Source organism: Electrona antarctica, assembly GCF_951216825.1.
Source record: "Electrona antarctica genome assembly, chromosome: 8".
NCBI lineage: Eukaryota > Metazoa > Chordata > Actinopteri > Myctophiformes > Myctophidae > Electrona > Electrona antarctica.
The window spans coordinates 56,817,946-56,833,588 of record NC_136789.1 but is presented as its reverse complement, the minus strand read 5'-3'; the positions used below and the strand labels follow the sequence as shown (position 1 = coordinate 56,833,588).

The following is a 15,643-nucleotide window of genomic DNA, read 5'->3' as shown; positions in this document are numbered from 1 at the left end:
GCTATTTTTGATACGTTTGTGTTATGCTGTAGTGTGATCAAGTAGGATATTCATTTACAAAAAAATAAAAGTAAAAAGAATATGGAGATAAAAGGTTTCTGCCAGACAGCAATGATATACTCTTACCGCTTATAGTTAGGTAAAGTTAGCTTATAGTTAGGTAAAGTTAGCTTATAGTTAGGTAAAGTTAGCTTATAGTTAGGTAAAGTTAGCTTAAGTTAGCTTATAGTTAGGTAAAGTTAGCTTAAGTTAGCTTATAGTTAGGTAAAGTTAGCTTATAGTTAGGTAAAGTTAGCTTATAGTTAGGTAAAGTTAGCTTATAGTTAGGTAAAGTTAGCTTAAGTTAGCTTATAGTTAGGTAAAGTTAGCTTAAGTTAGCTTATAGTTAGGTAAAGTTAGCTTATAGTTAGGTAAAGTTAGCTTAAGTTAGCTTATAGTTAGGTAAAGTTAGCTTATAGTTAGGTAAAGTTAGCTTATAGTTAGGTAAAGTTAGCTTATAGTTAGGTAAAGTTAGCTTATAGTTAGGTAAAGTTAGCTTAAGTTAGCTTATAGTTAGGTAAAGTTAGCTTAAGTTAGCTTATAGTTAGGTAAAGTTAGCTTAAGTTGTGGCAAATCTGCAAAAGAAAATCCTTACCACTAGCTTTCTTCACAGATGTGTTCATAACGGTGTCTACTATCACAGAAAAAAATGTTCCAACCCACCTCCCTTGGGAAACTTTGTGACAGCTGCTGAAAGTTGGGGTACCATTATCAACCAATATAAGGCAAAAAAAAAAAAAATCATTATACTTTAAGTAGCATGTGACATGTCAAACTAGGGGGTTTTCATGATGCTGAATCCATTCCAAGCATTAGTTTTGCACGAAAAACACTCCTTGAGCTAAATTCGGCCATAGCCACTTGCCCAAATGTGCCCAAATGTGCTGACCTCATCACATTTGTGATGACGGCTATGGGCATTTTTACATGTCACATGCTACTTAAAGTATAATGAAATTTGGAATTGTTTTGCCTTATATTGGTTGATAATGGTACCCCAACTTTCCCAAGGGAGTTGGGTTGGAACTATTTGTTCTGTGATAGTAGACACCTTTATGAACACATCTGTGAAGAAAGCTAGTGGTAAGCATTTTTTTTTCCAGATTTGCCACAACTTAAACTAATTTTCCCTGATCATTAGAGCTGCAGTTCCCAAACATTTTAGCCCGCGACCCAAAAGACACATTAGACTAGTGAGAACAGCAGATCTACAAGCTCACAACGCGCCACGTTGTGAGCTTAAACATTTGGTTTCTAAATGTACGGAATTTCTTAGATTTGTCTTGTATTATCTTCATGAACGTACTGAAAAGAATCATTGAATTTGTTTTGAATTCATGAACATTTTTAAATTAACCAAAAAAACGTTTAGTTTTACGAAAATTGTGAAATGTTTGACGTCATGAAAAGATGACTTTGCGTGTCTTTTCACGTCACCGATGGTTCGTCCAGAATGCAGGAAACGGCATGTGTGAAGTCGCGGTGACGAGAGGAGGACAGAGGATGAACAGAAGAGGTAATGAATAGGCCTTAACCCATTTTGGACTGATGGCGATTAGAAAAAAAGGCTTCTAAATCCTAATAGTTTTCTGAAAAACCCATGTTTCTATGTCAGTTGTGCTCAACCCTTTTCATGTCAAGGACCCCCAGAATTATCTCTATTGGGCCACGGACCCCCATCTCAAAATATGTTGTTCCAGGGACCCCCCCCCCCCCCCCCAGAAGCAAATATTTTAGTTAAAAATGTTCGCTCTGGCCTGGGCCTTGGCTCAGCGGTCCAGGCACCTTGGCTGGTAATCCAGTCTGGCAGTGTGCCGCGGGTTCGACTCCCGATCCCGACGGCCTTTACTGCATGTCATCCCCCCATCTCTCTCCCCATTTCCTGTCAGCCTACTGTCTGTCCCTCCATCAAAATATAAAATAAAGGCAAAAGCCAAAAAAAAAAAAAAACATTTAAAAACGTTCGCTCTGAAAATATATATTCAAAGATTCGCGTCACATTTTCACGACTTTTCAAAAATAGCAGACCTACAAGCTCGTAGCGCGCCACTCGGTGGCGCGCTATGAGCTTGTAGATCTGCTATTTTTCAATAGCTAAAGTATAACATAACGCTTAAAGCAGAATGGGTTAAAAGGCCCATTCATACTTCAGTGTTAGGTGACCCCCGAAAACGTAAAAGAAAACCCCCAACAAACATGACGTCACGCTGCGGCGATAAGCAACTCACCACTCACCCAAACACATCTTTCCGTGGTCGCCTTATCACCTCAAACTGGAGCGTGAACAGGCCTTTACGAAGCTCCTACCTGAGGACCTCGTAGCCCAGGAACTCAAAACAGACGAAGCTCCTACCTGAGGACCTCGTAGCCCAGGAACTCAAAACAGACGAAGCTCCTACCTGAGGACCTCGTAGCCCAGGAACTCAAACAGCTCCTACCTGAGGACCTCGTAGCCCAGGAACTCAAACAGACGAAGCTCCTACCTGAGGACCTCGTAGCCCAGGAACTCAAACAGACGAAGCTCCTACCTGAGGACCTCGTAGCCCAGGAACTCAAACAGACGAAGCTCCTACCTGAGGACCTCGTAGCCCAGGAACTCAAACAGACGAAGCTCCTACCTGAGGACCTCGTAGCCCAGGAACTCAAACAGACGAAGCTCCTACCTGAGGACCTCGTAGCCCAGGAACTCAAACAGACGAAGCTCCTACCTGAGGACCTCGTAGCCCAGGAACTCAAACAGACGAAGCTCCTACCTGAGGACCTCGTAGCCCAGGAACTCAAACAGACGAAGCTCCTACCTGAGGACCTCGTAGCCCAGGAACTCAAACAGACGAAGCTCCTACCTGAGGACCTCGTAGCCCAGGAACTCAAAACAGACGAAGCTCCTACCTGAGGACCTCGTAGCCCAGGAACTCAAAACAGACGAAGCTCCTACCTGAGGACCTCGTAGCCCAGGAACTCAAACAGACGAAGCTCCTACCTGAGGACCTCGTAGCCCAGGAACTCAAACAGACGTACGAAGCTCCTACCTGAGGACCTCGTAGCCCAGGAACTCAAACAGACGACACATGCTGTCTCCTATGATGGTGGAGCGCAGGTGACCCACGTGCATCTCCTTGGCAATGTTGGGAGACGAGAAATCTACCACCACCTGAATATGCACGCGCGCACACACACACACACACGCGCACACACATTTGAATACTTTTATTTGGATCTACAACAAACAGTAGCATAACAGAGCCAAACATTTTTTAGGAGGGTTTCAAATGAAGGAATAACCAGACACTGTATGCAGTAAGTATGATTAACTCACAGTAATATGAAATGATTATAGTCTAGCACCAGTCAACAGTATATGAAAATGTAATAGTCCACTCAAGGATAGACAAAGCATCGCCTCTTCCAAATAGAGAGGCTGCCCCACACACACACACACACACACACACACACACACACACACACACACACACACACACACACACACACACACACACACACACACACACACACACACACACACACACACACACACACACACACACACACACACACACACACACACACACACACACACACACACACACACACACACACACACACACACGAAGGACCCCCTGGAACAGGAGGCAGCTACTCGCATTGTGCTGGCTAGACTGCGAGTCCATAAACCCCGCCTCCCCGAGTCCGCGTCCCTCTGTTCCCCCCCCCCCCCCCCCCCGAGATAACTTTCTCCCAGAAAAAAAAAAGTAAATGAATAAATAAACTTCAAGGCAGATAATAAAATGTGTCACCTGCTTTACTGAGAGCGGATTTGTGTCTCACCTTCTTCTTGGAGGCCAGTGGAGGTGGTTGGACTCCATTGAGAAGCAGGTTGGTCAGCAGTTTGGACACAAACGTCCTCTTCAGGTGGATGTTGATGAAACCTGAAACCACGACGACGGCGTTAGTCCACCATGTCTACTTTTTAGTCTAAACCACGTATCCAGGCACCGCCTTTACCCGACTCCCATTTGCTTTTGAAAAGCGTCTAAAAAGAACATGGCTAACATAATGGCAGTGGGCGGCAGTGGCTCAGGAGATAGAGCGGCCCCCAGTTCGATCCCGGGCTCCCCCAGAGTTCAGAAGTGTCCTTGAGCAAGACTCTGAACCCCCGATTGCTCTCGATGAGCAGGTCGGTGCCATGCATGGTTCCATCCGCCAGATATGTGTGTGTGAGAACGGGTGAATGTAATGCACAAAGTGGTAAAGGAGGCTGAAAACAGCCAAAAAAAAAGAACACGCACATCCAAGTGCCTTACTAGGCAGGGTGCTGGATTAAACTAAGTCACAAGTAAATAAATGAAAAAATCTGCACACCATTTTCTGCTCCCAGAAATGTCTTTACTTAATATAGGTAACGTTTGGAGCCGTAGCCCTTCTTCAGACCTTCACCAGGTGAATGATGTTATGAATGATGTGGCCTTATATTAAAGATGGAGTGCCGTTATTTTTGTACTTGTTCTGTTTTGCATGTGTCTATGGAGTTAACATTACTCTAATAGACATACATTATAAATTATTATAATGTTATTACAAACATCCAAATTATAATACACTCAAATATATTAGGCTTCGTAATCACAAATTGCACAGGGCAGATATGACAAAACAAAGACATCGATGACGTAATTCATATTTTTATATACATTTCATTTTTCTTTCCAAAATGTTTTACTAAAACGGTATGAAATAAGTTGAGCTGCCATTTCTGCTATTTTGGAAACATGTTTGAATTTTTCAACATGGAAACGATTGACGATTATGCAAACATAATTGTGATTACCTCAAATAATTGCGATTAGGCGATGATGTAATAATCTATGGATGGGAATGATCAATGAATGAATTAATTGACAATTGATACGTTTTGATAACCTTATCGATCAATTAAGCGGTTAGTGGATAAGCTGCATTTTTGCTGATACACAGAAATAATACAAAGGGCATATTGTATTCCTTAATCAAATATGTATTTGACCACTGACAATACAGGGCCAGGCAATGACATCTTTGTATGCGTGTTCCTCGGCCACGCGCGCATTACATTCACAGAAAACCACCCAATAATAGAACCGCAGACTTTTCGATTGATTACGATTAGTTATTAACTGTCAAGTTTAATTGACAAATGTCTTATTTGACCACTGACAATACAGGGCCAGGCAATGACATCTTTGTATGCGCGTTCCTCGGCCACGCGCGCAGACAGCATTACATTCACAGAAAACCACCCAATAGAATATAGAACCGCCGACTTTGATTGATCACGATCAGTATTTAACGCCTATTAATAATTAACATCCCTAATCGTGACCCGGGCCAAGCCGACCAATGGAAACCCAGCATAAGCAACACAACCTTGAGGGTCCAAACAGCACCTGAACTGTGTCCTGGCTGAAGCCGTTAACTCTTTGTGTATACCTGGTCCTGCGATCTCCGTCTTCTGGATGAGTTCGTTGTCAGGAATGTTCTGCATGATCCTCTCAGCGATCTCCCTGGGGTTCACCTTCTGGTTCTGGGCCTTCAGCATCTACAGCAGACATTCATGCCCGGAAACGGTTAACGCACATTTAACCCATTTAGGCCTGACGTTGAAATTTAAAAAAAAAATCTTCTAAATCCTCCAGTTTTCTGAAATAAATATTTTCACGATTTTTCAAAAATAGCAGACCTACAAGCTCGTAGCGCGCCACTCGGTGGCGCGCTATGAGCTTGTAGATCTGCTATTTTTCAATAGCTAAATTATAACATAATGTTTAAAACACCAAAAGGGGTTCCCGCCCAAAATGTGTTAACGCATTTAGACCTGAGGACGCATCTGTGTCGCCTTAGCTTTTCAACACTTTAATTATTTTAAAGTTTAGCTGTTGAAAAATAGATCTGCTATTTTTGAAAAGTCTTGAAAATGTGGCACAAATCTTTGACTATATATTCTTTCACAGCAAATGTTTTTAACTCAAATCTTTGTTTCTGGGGGTCCCTGAAACAACATATTTTCAGATGGGGGTGTTTTTTGGGGTCCTTGACATGAAATAGTCTGAGAACCACGGATATAGAAACATTTTTAGAGAGTTTTTAGAAAACTCATGATTTAGAAGAGATTTGTAGAATCTGGTCTCAGGTCTTAATAATAACACATTTCAACATTGTCACATACGGTCAAACAGTTCAGGTTTTTAGTGTCAATAAACATGGTTTTGTGAAAATAAACCTTGGAGAAAACCAAATGAAAAATAAGGTTTAAAAGCGGCTACGACAAAAATGATAACATTATGAAGGCGTTAAGATTTATTTCTCAGGACACATAATTGTCGTGTTGGACAGAAATCCATATTCCACTCATAAATTAATGCCAATATAATAACATTATACATGTCAAAAAATAGCCTCTACAAGTTTGTTGTGTTATTTGATGCATTGTGAACTTGCAGGTAAGCCATTTTCACTACTTTGGGGTATTTCCTTTTTTTTGGGTAACTTTTAACCTATATGATAAATAGGACCCTAGCATTCCTATTCTGTGGCGGAAATGTGGCAGAATTTGTGATGAAGGAATTGCAGACTTGTAGATCGGCTATTTTTGCCAAAGGTATGGGGGGGGCGTACATATGGTTTAGGTGGTTAATGAGTAACGTACAGTAAAAGTGTTAGAGCCAAAGTCTTCAACATTTTTCAGGTCGAGGACCCCTTAGCTGAGAGAGAGGAAGCAGGGACCCCCACTACATATTGTATAAAACTGTGTCGCATATACTTTGTCATAGATTTCACAGATAGTGGGATTCATGCAAATGAGTATTTTCAGATAGTTACGCTTTTAAACTGACTGGTTGTTCTGCATAAAGTTCCTTTGTAATTTGGCCTGATTTACAATTATATTGTGTTATGGAGGTATTTTTTATTGCATCGTGTGTATTGTAACCTTGGCTACATTGAAAATGAGGGCTTGCTCTCAATTGTACTTCAGAGTATAAATAAAGGTGATGATGATGATGACAAAGATTAGGTGGAGACCCAGTAGTAACTCTGAGGACCCCCCCTATTGAATGGCCCTGTGCTGTGCTAAGAGCTTGTACCTGGGCCAGGGCCATGTCTACCTGTTGAAGAGCCCTGTGCTGTGCTGTGCTAAGAGCTTGTACCTGGGCCAGGGCCATGTCTACCTGTTGAAGAGCCCTGTGCTAAGAGCTTGTACCTGGGCCAGGGCCATGGCACTGTTGCACTGGTAGTCTCCAAACTTGGCCTGCTGGTTGGGGGTGACGGCCAGGGGAGGGTTGTCCAGCTGCGGACACGCTGCCCTGATGGCCTCGCCGAAGATCTCCCCCAGTCGCTGGTTGATGTTCATCATGGACTTGCTGCACTCACTCCTCTCCTCCTGAAGGCTCTGCACACACCGCGCACGCACACCACACACCAACACACACACACGTTAATAGTTCAATAAAAAACAATGACACAATTAAATGAATTCTTATTTTAGTTAGCAACTAACAATGAGGCTTTGCAAAAAGACAACTAAAAAACAAAAACAAAAAATGGAATGGACTGGAGAGCAAAGACAGAAACTGTATTGTGTTTTACAAAACTAACAAAAACAAACTCATCATGCATGCAGTGTTACTCTTGGTCAGTATTTCAAACATAAGCTTAGAATTGGGAGGGGGGAGGATTAAATCTATATCGATATGAAAGAGATAGTGGGGGAGAGAGAGAGAAAACGGGATAGATGGACAGAATGCGAGATATGGAAAATTAAAAAGGGATGGAGAGAATGAGAGAGGGATGGAGAGAATGAGAGAGGGATGGAGAGAATGAGAGAGATGGAGAGAATGATAGAGGGATGGAGAGAATGAGAGAGATGGAGAGAATGAGAGAGGGATGGAGAGAATGAGAGAGGGATGGAGAGAATGAGAGAGTGACAGATATATGGAGAGAATGAGAGAGGGATGGAGAGAATGAGAGGGATGACAGAGTGAGAGGGATGGAGAGAATGAGAGAGGGATGGAGAGAATGAGAGAGGGATGGAGAGAATGAGAGAGGGATGAGAGAGTGACAGATACATGGAGAGAAAGAGAGAGTGAATGAGAGGCAGAGAGAGAGAGAGAGAGAATGTAGAGAATAAGTGATGATGGCTGTAGAGCAGAGCAGACAGAGGTAGGCAGGCCTGTCACAATTACGACATAATCGCCAAATCACAATTATTGGAAATAATCCGAAAGATTTTTGCATAATCATCTCAATGTTGAAAAATGTCCATACATTTTTCAAAAATAGCAGAGCTACAAGCTTACAAAATGCCACTTTGTGACGTGTTGTAATTTAAGCTTGTAGATCAACTATTTATGCTATTTTGTAAAACTTTTTTTTAAAGAAAAATGTATTAGAATTTAGAAATGATTAAATGTGTCAGTGATTTCTTTGTAGTTTGTACATTAAATGTATTAGTGAGTGAGTGAGTGAGTGAGTGAGTGAGTGAGAGAGAAAGAGAGAGAGGGGTACCCTCTTGAGGATGTTGAGCCTATATTTGAGGCGGGTGTTCTCCTCTCGCAGATCATCCAGTTGGGGCGACAGGCCCTCCTGGGACACTGGGTTCTGAAGACTCTCCACCTCCGCTGAGAGAGACTGGATCTGTCGCTCCTATGACACACACACACACACACACACACACGTAAAGTGAGGTTAAATCAAACCATCTGCTGAGCTCCACGCAAAATATACAGTCAACGTTGTGAGCACTAGAGATCTGCTATTTTCAACATGCCCAAAACAGCAGTGCACTGCCAAGTTCAAAGTGGTTACAAATTGGGACCGACAAACATTTGGCTGCATAATTATTGATACAGATGTCGTCAAAAAAAAAAAAAAAAACTAACAACCGTACAAGGAAAAAACAAACAATCACTTGAATGAAGAATACAATATTTTTTGTTTGTCTCGACACTCACTAAAGGCACTTAAGGCAGGCTAAGTAAAAATCCAACAACCTGTCTGTCCGTCCTCTCTCTGCAATGAGTCAAGTTCAACACCTGCTATGTTGCTGTTGTACTTTTGAGCTGCAGTTGTGCGGCGGGCACATAGGTATAATAACCAAGGTATAATACCCCAAGCACACCAATGACTCGCCATGCAACTCCTGTTGACCCATTCTGGGCGGGAAGTTCTGCGAACCCCCTTTTGGTGTTTTAACTAAGCATTATGTTACACTTTAGCTATTGAAAAATAGCAGATCTACAAGCTCTACGAGCTTGTAGGTCTGCTATTTTTGAAAAATCGTGAAAATGCTTTCATGAAAATCCTTGAATATATTCTTTCAGGAGACTTTTCTTTTATTTCGACGTCAGGCCAAAATGGGTTAATACGTCGCACTAACATAATGATGCCAAGAACATCTCCCACTCAAAATGAAACTGAAAATGGTGTCCCAGTCACATTGAAACAAATGTTCAGTCAGTGCACGTAAAATGAAAACCAAAAGCTCCGTGCACATTAATTCATGTCATTGAACATGTGAATGAGAGCTAAACGAATACATTGGACATATCCTATGGGATACCGGAGAACTCGCCAGTTTACCAAGTCGCCGCGGCGAAGGTTCTTCATCAATGTCTTCATCGTTATGCTAACATGCTGTCTTCATCAGTGTAGTACTGTAGTATGTCAACCCCACAGATGTTATAGTTCATTTCATATTTCAAGTGATCAAATTATTTTGTGCAATTAAAATAGTCAGCTAGATGATGATAAAAAGGTGAGTATGTGAATATCAAAGATAAGTAGGCCTCTCTCTCTCTCTCTCTCTCTCTCTCTCTCTAAGAGTTGGTAAACTGGTGAGTTCTCACAATGGTTCTGAAAGTGGGGTCTGTCCGTCCGGGCGGGGACCCCAATTGGTCTTTGAGAGGGATACAGGGGGTCGCCAGCAATATGAGTTACTAAATAAATAATATAGCATCAAAATCAGTTAAATCGTTTTAACCCTTATTTGACTTTGACTATTCGAAAATATCAGATCTACAAGCCCACAACACGCCACACTAGCATGTCATTCTGAACAATTTATCAACACAAATTAAATATTGGGTACAACACTACCAGTATCTACAGCTCCATCTCAATGAATTAGAATATAGTGTATATGTTCATTTTCTTCCCTAATATAATTCAAAAAGTGAAACTTTCATATATTCTCAATTAATTGTGCATAAGGTGAAGTATTTAAAATCTTTTTTTTGTTTTAATCTTGATGATTATGGCATACAGCTCATGAAAATCAAAAAATCATATCTCAACAAATTAGAATATATGTTACGAGACCACTAAAAAAAAGTTGTTTTAAATGAGAAATGTCGACCATCTGAAAGTATATTAATGTATGCAGTTAATACTTGGTCTGGGCTACTTTTGAACAAATTATTTCATCAATGGGGCGTGGCATGGAGGTAATCAGCCTGTGGCACTGTTGAGGTGTTATGGAAGCCCAGGTTTGCTTTGATAACAGCCGGGAATGCATTTGTATTGTTGAGTCTCACCTTCCTCTTGACAATACAACCTAGATTCTCTGTGACGTTCAGGTCAGGCCAGTTCGCTGGTCAGTTAAGCACAGTAATACCATGGTCAGTACACCAGTTACTAGTAGTTTTGGCACTGTGGGCAGGTGCCAAATCGAGCTGGAAAGGAAAATTAGCAGCATATGTCATACTGAAGCACAATGTAGTCAATGACGGTTGAAACCATTGTTAAGTTTTCACTGTCAGTGGATCAACACCAGTAGATAACATGGCCAAAATCATCACTGTGTTTTGTCAAGTCTCAGCACAACCATCTATTTATGATATTATACAGCACTGTGTGCCTCCGTACATTGACAAGCTTTATGTTGATGCTGATCTTCCTTTTCAGGCGGCACTTGGCACCTGCCCACAGAGCCAAAACTACTAGTAATTGGTGTACTGAGTACCTTGGATAAAGGTGCTATATAAATGCACCATTTTACCATTTTTTACTGACCATGGTATTACTGTGCTTAACTGACCAGCCAACTGGCCTGAACCTCACAGAGAATCTAGGTTGTATTGTCAAGAGGAAGGTGTGAGACGTAAGACTGAACAATACAAATTAATTTACGGTTGTTATCAAAGCAAACCTGGGCTTTCATAACACCTCAACAGTGCCACAGGCTGATCACCTCCATGCCACGCCACGTTGATGAAATAATTTGTTCAAAAGTAGCCCAGACCAAGTATTAACTGCATACATTAATATTCTTTTCAGATGGTCGACATTTCTCGTTTAGAGGTCTCGTAAAATATTCTAATTTGTTGAGATAGGATTTTTTTTTTTGATGTTCATATGCTGTACGCCATAATCATCGAGAGTAAAAAAAAGGTTTTAAATACTTCACTTTATGCACAATGAATTGAGAATATATGAAAGTATCACCTTTTTAATTATATTACGGTAGAAAATGAACTTTTACACAATATTCTAATTAATTGAGATGGAGCTGTAGTTAGCAACAGTAACAGTTACATCATTTACTGGGTACTTAGTAAATAGTTACCATTGCCAACTTTATAATCACACAGACTGTAAACAGTAAGTAGCCAGTAATAGTTACCAACTGTTACATTTAGTTTTTCTTTATTTGTCATGTATATATTGTATGTGGAAAGGGTGTAGGCAGAATAAGATTCAGCCTACACCTTTTTTTGTCATAACTATGTGATGTTTATAATAATATTCTTCTTTTCCTTTTCCTTTCAGGGCTTGCCACAGCGAATCATCTGCCTCCATCTCACCCTGTCCTCTGCCTCCTCTTCTCTCACACCAACTAACTTCATGTCCTCTTTCACTACATCCATAAATCTTCTCTTTGGTCTTCCTCTATAGGCCTCCTGCCTGGCAGTTCCAACCTCAGCATCCTTCTATCGATGTACTCACTATGATCCCTCCTCTGTACATTGTCCAAACCATCTCAGTCTGGCCTCTCTGGCTTTATCATCTGGCATGCGCTGTCCCTCTGATGTACTCGTTCCTGATCCTACCCATCCTTGTTACCAGAGAAAACCTCAACATTTTAGTCTCCGCTACCTCCAGCTCTGCTTCCTGTCTTTTCACGACTGTCTCTAAACAAACATAGCTGGTCTCACCACCATCTTGTACACCTTCCCTTTCATTCTTGCTGATAACTTTCTAATTATAACACTTTTCTCCACCCATTCCAACCTGCTAGCACTTGTTTTTTCACCTCTTTTCCACACTCTCTAAGTCTCCATTGATGTACACCCAGTGTATTGTTTACCGTGAACCGATGACCAACATAAAACATGAAAAGGTGAAAAACATAAGTTATATCATTTACTGGGTGCCATTAGCTATTTACCAACAGTTAAAGCAACTAGTTGGCACTAGTGGTACTTAACTCCACTATATCTCAGTCGCAAATATTGTACTGTTACTCCACTGCAAAACGTACTAGTTACTAATACAGATGACTAATACAAAACAAATAACCACTTCAGCCATTTGAAAATAGTACAAGTTCACCATAAATTTGTTTACATTTTGAACTTGTGACATTCTGCACACAATGAGTATAATTTGGTACTTTAATTGTAACAGTATTTCTACATTGCAGACTTGCAGTATTGATACTTTTACCTGTGAGTACTTCCTCCATCACTGGCTATTTGGCAACTTAAAATGCCATACTGGCCAATATACCATGCAGTAACTACTAGTTGCCATCGGTTACATCAGCAGCAGCAAACACAAACAGTAGACCGTTAGCATAGTTTAGCATGTTGTGTGTCATGTCAGTCATGCAGCTGTTTTACATGGCATGTTTTACAGCAGTGGTTCCAAAACTCTCTCGTGTCAAGGACCCCCAAATAGACACTAATTAGCCCCGGCCCCCGCGGACCCCCATTTGAAAAGATATGCCAGGGACCCCCATGAGAGAAGATGTTTACGGCTTTAGCAGTGCTTCTCAACCAGTTTCATTTCATGGACCCCCAGTTTGACATTAATTAGGCTATGGACCCCCATATAATGGCATGTCTATCTCTGGGACCCTCAATTTATATTGTTAAAAAAAAAATCAATGTTAATTTAACTCAGAGTGTACAAATCATCATTTAGCTGGGGACCCCCTGGAACTTCCTCAAGGACCCACAGGGGTACCCGAAACCCACTTTCAACCACTGCAGTAGACCGTTAGCATAGTTTAGCATAGCCCCTCTCGGAACCCTCGTAAAAGGTTTCTGACATTTGGATGTTTACGGTAAACATCCAAATGTCAGAAACCTTTTACGAGGGTTCCAAGAGGGGCTAAGTTTAGCATGTTGTGTGTCATGCCAGTGTCAGTCATGCAGCTGTTTCACATGACAACCTGTTTTACAGCACTCACCTGCTCCTGCAGCCTGCTCGTGTACGCACACAGCTGCTCGTCCATCATTTGAGCCTGAATTCAAAGCGTTCTGTTTGTTAATATTAGTAGTAAATATAAACTCAGCTGCGCTGTCTCTGCCTCAGTCTGAATGAAACGTGTGTGTGTGGAGAACAGAGCAATGAACCGGAAGGGAATGACATGACAGTGACACCAAGCCGACACGGTGAAGTGTAAAGAAGGAGCGGTCGCACACGTCACGTACATAAACCTTAGAGTATACGCGCGAGACACCGCTGCTCATAATGGCTGTTGCTGCCACGGGGGGACGTTTATGAATCAGACTCTATGAGACAGACAGACGCATAGAAAAATCACACCCGTGTGAAGTGAGTGACATGTGCTGTACTGTACTAGCTCTCCTCCCTCCCTGGCTTTCGTGTGTGTGCGTGTTAGGCTGTGCAACAGTGACACTTGGTGGTGAAAATATGCTATTTCCATGCTCAGACCCAGGGACAAAGCCAGCCAGCGACAGCCGTCTACTCTACTCTTCTATACCACTCAAAATTGTGGCATTTTTGCCATTTTATCATGAACATTAGTGACGTGACGACCAATTATATGAAGGTAGGTTGAAGTGGTGAAGTGGTCCTTAAATTGGAGGTGGCCAAGACACAGGCATGAACTCCATTTTTAATTTGTATATCATTATCACCAAGAATATAGCACATCTTTGTTTGATCCAATACAGATATTGAAGTTATCGCCTCCTCCAAGCGGTAAAGAAAATCACACCTGTGTGAACCGAGCAGTGCAACTATACATATATTCAGTTAGGCCTACTGTACTGTATTGTAGTGAACTGTGCGCTCTACTGTACTTAATAGGCGATTATGGGTTGATAACATTCAAAGCAGGTGCACTGCAGGTAAAGAACAATTGAGAAAGAAATATTTTGTTAAACAGTCCAAATAATTAGGTATTCCAATCCATGGTGGAAAGTGTAGAAGAGAAACAGAAAAAAACAGTAATGTTCAGACTTCAGAGGCAATTTCCTTTTTTAATATCAATTATGTTACAAAAGAAAATTAAGTATGCAGTGTTGGAGAATTTCTTTCAAAAACGAAATACATATAGAAATGCTCCATTACAAAAATAGTGGAAAGTATAGCTGGTCTACTAACTTCCCATTTGACGCGCTGTATCTCTGAAAGATTTTGATAAGAGCATTTACAACATTTCTAGAGCTCAATGCAGTAATAATGCATTCATATTACAAAAAAAAAAAACTTTGTAACTTGGAAAAACCTGAGCTTAAATTTAAAGAAAATAACTAAATCTTGAGCTTAAACATAAATAAATAACTTGTATAAGTACTACGAGTACAACATTTGACAGAGCAACTTTCTCTTGTAATTAACAAAGATTTGACCAGGACTTTCTGTCACTCAGTCGCTGTCACAGTCACTGTCACTGTGGGAGTATGCACCAGGGTTTAGTCTTTGGTGTGTTGTTGTGTTGCAGCGTCTGCTGTGGTTGCTCAGTCCGCCTCTTGAGCGGAATTCTCTGTTGCAGTTTGCGCAGGTGATCTGCTTACTCTCCGCCTACAATAATGTTCAACAGTAAGTTGAGTGGTCATTTAGACATGCGTAGTACCTCAGATAGTTGCTACACAGTACACACACTTATTTCATTTATCCATAGAACACTAGTAATAATGTTGTCACACCATCACTACACACAGGGGTATATTTGGGAAAGATATTTCTCATCAAAACATGATACATGGCAACTTGAGGTACTCTTTAATATTACATCAATATGATGAAATATCATATTGATAATATTGGGGAGGGGGGGATATTAAAACAATATTGCTAAAAAACGTAATGTAATGTAGCTGGTAACCTCTCCTTTGGTCCAGAGCAGGGGGGCCCACACCTTTTTGACTTGAGATCTACTTTTAAAATGACCAGCTGAACAAGATCTACCCACCAAAAAAACATATCCCATTGCTGAAAATACGTAAAGATTTTACCTGAGACTGCTTTGGAATATCGGTGCTGGCGTTACATATAAGAAAAATACACTTGTATTGGGAAATGAGATGGGGGGGGGGGGAAATAGTCTTCCTGCCATTCTGTATGGAAGTGGTAGATTTTGGGGTTCTTTGACTCGTACATG

At 41.1% G+C, this 15,643-nt stretch overlaps 2 protein-coding genes across 6 annotated transcripts in view; both read right to left on the bottom strand.

Annotated features, from left to right (window-relative positions):
- The window catches only part of rars1 (arginyl-tRNA synthetase 1), a 36,947-nt gene extending 23,274 nt beyond the window's left edge, over nt 1–13,673 (bottom strand). The window contains exons 1-6 of the mRNA XM_079508500.1: nt 13,481–13,673; nt 8,575–8,712; nt 7,271–7,459; nt 5,503–5,611; nt 3,865–3,965; nt 3,069–3,190 (exon numbers count right to left, since the gene is read on the bottom strand). Coding sequence (XP_079364626.1) covers nt 3,069–3,190; nt 3,865–3,965; nt 5,503–5,611; nt 7,271–7,459; nt 8,575–8,712; nt 13,481–13,528 — 707 coding nt within the window. The 5' untranslated portion in view covers nt 13,529–13,673. The remainder of the gene's footprint in view (nt 1–3,068; nt 3,191–3,864; nt 3,966–5,502; nt 5,612–7,270; nt 7,460–8,574; nt 8,713–13,480) is intronic.
- Nucleotides 13,674–14,492: 819 nt separating this feature from the next.
- LOC306928416 (kelch-like protein 23) overlaps nt 14,493–15,643 on the bottom strand; it is a 375,750-nt gene continuing 374,599 nt past the window's right edge. For all 5 annotated transcript variants that reach the window (XM_079508496.1, XM_079508495.1, XM_079508498.1 and 2 more), the window contains one exon: nt 14,493–15,063. In XM_079508496.1, coding sequence (XP_079364622.1) covers nt 14,908–15,063 — 156 coding nt within the window. In that variant the 3' untranslated portion in view covers nt 14,493–14,907. The remainder of the gene's footprint in view (nt 15,064–15,643) is intronic.